The sequence below is a fragment of the Buteo buteo genome, chromosome 14 (genome assembly GCF_964188355.1).
Source record: "Buteo buteo chromosome 14, bButBut1.hap1.1, whole genome shotgun sequence".
NCBI classification, from domain to species: Eukaryota; Metazoa; Chordata; class Aves; order Accipitriformes; family Accipitridae; genus Buteo; species Buteo buteo.
Genome location: NC_134184.1, coordinates 28,316,829 through 28,322,072, shown reverse-complemented (window position 1 = coordinate 28,322,072; position 5,244 = coordinate 28,316,829). Strand labels below are relative to the sequence as shown.

General features: G+C 60.0%; 1 protein-coding gene across 1 annotated transcript; it reads right to left on the bottom strand.

Annotated features, from left to right (window-relative positions):
* Window positions 1–977: 977 nt before the first annotated feature.
* Window positions 978–4,632, bottom strand: PCDH8 (protocadherin 8). The gene is made up of 3 exons (XM_075045805.1): window positions 2,221–4,632; window positions 1,855–2,065; window positions 978–1,351 (listed from the first exon to the last, which is right to left on the bottom strand). The coding sequence occupies exons 1-3, from the start codon at window positions 4,630–4,632 to the stop codon at window positions 978–980; spliced, it is 2,997 nt and encodes a 998-aa protein (XP_074901906.1).
* Between the last annotated feature and the right edge of the window lie 612 nt (window positions 4,633–5,244).

Below are 5,244 nucleotides of genomic sequence, written 5' to 3'. Positions count from 1 at the left end.
GTCGACGGGCATAGCTCCACTTGCTTCACTAAAATCACACCGTTTCCCACCAGCGAAGGGTCAGGCTGGAAGAGCTCAGACCAGGTAGCGAAAAGCAAAGGCCAGCTCCGTCACCCAGCCCTCCCTCCCACCCTGCAAGCCATCCTTAAAATCTCTAGAGCTAAACCTCCAGTGAGGTATTGCCGGAGACGACGGGTGGGCGAGACGAACGGTAGCATCGTTCACGCTCCTCCCTGCTGCATTTCTCTGCAGAAAATACTTTTGTTGACCTGTAAAGACCTCTACACTCTGAAGCATGAAATCCATGAACAGATCCCTCCGACACATCACAAAACCTTTATTAGTGTTTATCAGTGACACAGATTACAGGAACCAAAGGCAATTAAATAACACTTAAGTTGACCACAGACTCAAGAAATACAAGTCACATTTGGCAAGGCAAAGTTGTACACTGGGTTGCTTAGGTTATTATTACACTGTGAAAGAGGAATTTCCCTTACAAGGTTCTACATATTCAGGATATTATTATTAATTATTATTATTGTGTCTTTGAGACAGTTCCTTTGGCAAGAATTCCCATTTTTTAAGCTTTTATTATATAAAAATATAACCAATTTTCATTATGTACAAACATTACATTACACAATGTACAGGTTAAAAACACTACAAAAAATGGCAGGCCATGGGTGAACGAAAAGCAAAAGAAAAACCCCTGATGTAGAAAACATGAAAAAAAAATTTAAATACTGCACATTTCATAAAAATTACGTTAACTACAAACAATTTTTTTTTGTTGTTTGCAAATATCAAACAGTACTGACGTGATTGGAAATCTTTCCCAACGACTTCATTTTTAAGGCACATCTTGCATATTTACACGTACAACACCGGATCTGGTCAATAACTTAAAGGCTCTCGGGAGTGACCTAGTCGTGTGCGCGCAGGGACGCGTGTACTCGGGTGGGGAGCGTGTTGGGCTACACTTTCTCAGCCGCGTCAGTCTGGGGGCCCAGGTATCTAGTCGAGGGGGCTGGGTAGAGGGGCACCCCGATCTCCTGAAGGTCGGGGAGCCGTGCGGGGCGCGGCGGGGAGAGGAGCGTGATCGTCCGGTCAAAGTCCCTGTGCAGCACTTTCTCGTAGACGCTCTGAAGCCCCACTGTTTTGGGCAGCTGGGCTTGATAAAAGTTGTCCCTGCGAAGGGGATCGCGGGGCAAGGACGTGCTCTTGCAGAAGGTGGAGAGGGGTGCTGAAGGATGGGGAGAAGGGTGAGGGTTGGCTCGGCCGCAGGAGGGGCTCCAGCAGCGGTCCGAGTGGCCCAGGATCTTGCACTCGGCCGTGCATGCCCACAGACCTAGAGACAGAGAGGGAGAGAGGAGGAGAAACCTGTCGTTACTGCAGGAATCAATCCACATCATTCGTAATCCTCAGAGTTATCAGTCACGGGATGATTCAGTGCACTGACGGCGGGAGCCGGGGGGGCGATGCTCTACGGCACAACGACAAAACACGCTTGGGAAGGTTATGTCATTTTGCTAGGGACGCTCCCCACAATCCTAACTTTAAGGGAAGCTTTTTGGGGAGGGGAAAAAAAAAAAACCCAACACTACAGTACTTCCAGCATCTGCTAATTCGTGCTGGGCGCTCAGCGCCGAAAGCAGCCAGCATCTAGCAGCCTGCTGCAAAGAGACGAAGAGCCGGGAGGTTTGAGCCACGCAGCGTCAGGTTTCCACCTCCAGCTGCCCGACCTTACCCCCCGTGCCCCGGGGACGGGTCCCTCCGTCCACCTCCCCGTCCGCCCGTCCGTCCATCCGTCCGTCTGCGGGGCCGGCCGGGAGCAGGGGGCCGAGCCCTTACCGTTCTGCATGTGCGTGATGAGATCTTTCTTCAGGGCATCTCCGCTGATATCCGAGTCGCTGTCGTTAAAATCGCTGTCGCCTTTGCCGCTGTCTTTGCCGCTGAACTTCTCTGCCTCTCGGCCGGAGATGGTGTTGAAGGAGTGTCCTTTCCAAATGGCCACGGGGGGTGCAGGCTCTTTGCCGTAGCTCGGAGCGGCGGCGAAACCCTGCTGGGGTGGGGTGGGGGGGGATCAAAGGAGACGGGAGAGAGGGAAGCGGCGAAGGGTAAATCAACGTCAGAACTGCAGCGCGGCGATTCACATCCCCCGAGACATCCCCCCCCCCCCCCCAACCTCTGCCCCCCTTCGCCACGGTGGGACCTTACCTCCCCGCTCGGTCCTCTCAGCCTCTTCTGACCCTCGTAGAGGCAAGCGCTGTCGCTGCCGCTCTCGGCGGTGGAGAGCTCTTCGGCAGCTGGAGAAGGGTCGGGGCTGGTGAAAGAGGTTTTGCTGGGAAAGGTTCGCACCTCGAAGACATTCCCCCTCTGGCTGCCCTCCTCGGGCCGGCCCTTCTCCAGGTGGGAGATGTCTATCTGGTCCTTCAAGGAAGCGTTGTTTTTGATCTCGTTCCCCTTCTTGCGCCTGTTGCAGGTGGTGGCGATGGTGATTATAGCCACCAGGAGGAGGGTGCAGCTGCCCGCCAGGACGATGATCACGATCAGAGGGATGTCCCACTGCAAAGCCTTTCCTTCCCAGGAGCTGGGCTTGGCCATCTCCTGCATGCTGGAAGGAGCAGTGGCAGTCACCAAGAAGTTGACCGTGGCGGTCGTGGCCAGGGGGGGTCTGCCGTTGTCCGTCACGGTGAGGATGACCTTGAACAGCTGTCCCAGCTCTTCAGAGAGGTCGCCCCTCAGCACGATGTCCCCGGTACTCGGGTTGATGGCGAAAAGGTCCTGCCGGGGCTCTTCCAGGAAGGCAAAGGTGAGCTCGGCATTGGCCCCATCATCCGCGTCCCGAGCTTTGATCTGGGCCACCAGGGAGTCACGGGAGGTCTTGCTGGACACGCCGATTTCCACCGTCCCGTTGGTGAGCACGGGGTGGATGATGACGGGAGGGTTGTCGTTCTGGTCCACCATCCTCACTTTGACCAGGGTGCTGCTGGAGAGCTGCGGGGAGCCGCCGTCGGTGGCCTGGATCCGCAGGTCCAGCTGCTTGAGGATCTCATAGTTGAACGTCCTGAGGGCGTAGATGGCCCCGGTGGCGGGGTCCACCGAGACGTAGGTGGAGATGGGGGCCCCCATGACCTGTGTCTCCAGGAGCCGGTAGGTGACCTTACCGTTGTGGCCGAGATCGGGGTCGCGGGCCACCACGGTGGTGATGTAGGCGCCCGGCGGGTTGTTCTCTGGCACGGCCACCTCGTAGAGGGGCTTGGCAAAGAGCGGGGCGTTGTCGTTCTCGTCGCTCACCCGCACCGTGTACTGGCGGACGGTCTTGAAGGGTGGCGAGCCCAGGTCCTCGGCCACCACGGTGAGGTTGTACTCGGGGATGCGCTCGCGGTCCAGCGCCGCCGTGGTGACGATCATGTAGCTGTCCTCGTAGGCGCGCTGCAGGGCGAAGTGGTCGTGGCCGCGGAGGCTGCAGCGCACCTGCCCGTTGGCGCCCGAGTCGCGGTCCGAGGCGCTGACGAGGGCCACGAAGCTCTCGCTGGCCGCCGCCTCGCTGACGTAGGCCACGCCGGCGGCGCTGGCGGCGCCGCGGAGGGCGCTGATGCTGATGCGGGGCGCGTTGTCGTTGACGTCGGTGAGGCGCACGACGACGGTGCAGGTGGCGGCGCGGGGGCTGGCGCCCCGGTCCTGGGCGCGCACGTCCAGCTCGTAGGTGCGGGTGCGCTCGTAGTCGACGGCGGCCTCCAGCGTGAGGCGGCCCGAGCGCGGGTCGAGGCGGAAGAGCCGCCGCGCCTCGGGGGGCACTTGGCTGCCGAAGGCGTAGACCACCTCGCCGTTGGGGCCCTCGTCGGGGTCGGCGGCGTCCAGGTCGAGCAGCAGGGAGCCGGGCGGCGCGTCCTCAGGCAGCTCCACCGTGACCGAGCCCCGGGCGAAGGCGGGGCTGTTGTCGTTGGCGTCGAGGACGCGGACCCGCACGGTGGCCGTGCCCGAGCGCGCCGGGCTGCCGCCGTCCTTGGCCACCAGCTCCAGCGTGTAGGAGGGCTGGCGCTCGCGGTCCAGCTCCTGGAGCAGCACCAGGTCGGCGCAGCGCGCCCCGTCGGCCCGCGTCTGCGCCTCCACCCCGAAGTGGCTGTTGAGGGAGACCTGGAAGCTCTGGATGGAGTTGGAGCCCACGTCCTCGTCCACGGCCACCTCCAGCGGCAGGCGGGTGCCGGGGGCGGCGCTCTCCGACACCTCCAGCGTCATCTGGGCGCGGGGGAAGCGGGGGGCGTTGTCGTTGATGTCGCGCACCTCCAGCTCCACGTGGACCAGGCGGTAGCGCTCCCGCCAGCAGCTCACCACGTCGAAGGCCAGCACGCACTGCGGGGCCTGCCCGCACAACCGCTCCCGGTCCAGCCCCGCTTCGCCCACGCTCAGCTGCCCGTCCTCCTCCCGCACCCGCACCAGCGAGCTGTTGCTGAACTGCCGCATCAGGCGGAAGCTCATCTCCCCCGGCGCCTTCACCGGCATCTCCTCGGCCAACGTACCGATCACCGTGCCCGGCGGACCCTCCTCGTCGGTGCGGTACCTCACCGTCTTACAGCGGGACAGGGACAGCAGGCTGGCCGCGGCCAGCAGCCGCAGGGGGCCCATGGCCCTTGCCGGGGGGGGTGTGCGTGGATGCGGGGGGGGGTGTGGATGCGGAGCTCAGCCCGACGGCGGAGCTCCGGGGTGACCGGGCGAGACCGCGCTCCGCCGCCGTCCGCCCCCAGCCCCGCTCGGCCGCCGTCTGCGCCCCCTCCGCCCCGCCGCGCCGCCTTTCATAGACGGCGCGATGCAAATGAGCCACCGCCGCAGCCAATGGGAAGCGGAAGGGCGCGGGCGGACCCCGCCCCGGCCGTGTGGGTCCGGCCCCCCCCCCCCCGGCGCTCCCCGGAGCGGGGCGGCTCCGGCGGCGAGCGGGAGCGGGGGCTTTTGTTTTCGGTCACTCTCCGGGCTTTGGGGTTTTTGTGTTTTTTTTTTTTTTTCCTTTTTTTTCCCGGCTCTATTCCTTCCCCCCCCTTTTATTTCTTTCTCTTTTTTTCCTTTTTTTTTTTGTATTTTCTTTTTTCTTTTTTTTTTGTATTTTTTGGTTTTTTTTTTGTATTTTATTTTGTATTTTTTTTGTATTTTTTTGTATTTTTTTGGTTTTTTTTGTATTTTTTGTATTTTCTTTTCTTGTATTTTTTTGTTTTTTTTGTATTTTATTTTTTTGTATTTTTTTGT

Excerpts from the sequence above, each read along its gene's own strand:
- PCDH8 (XM_075045805.1), bottom strand. The coding sequence starts at position 4,632 with ATGGGCCCCCTGCGGCTGCTGGCCGCGGCCAGCCTGCTGTCCCTGTCC. Across the intron at positions 2,066-2,220 it reads TGAGAGGACCGAGCGGGGAG|CAGGGTTTCGCCGCCGCTCC; the intron begins GTAAGGTCCCAC and ends ACCCCACCCCAG. Across the intron at positions 1,352-1,854 it reads CATCACGCACATGCAGAACG|GTCTGTGGGCATGCACGGCC; the intron begins GTAAGGGCTCGG and ends CTCTGTCTCTAG.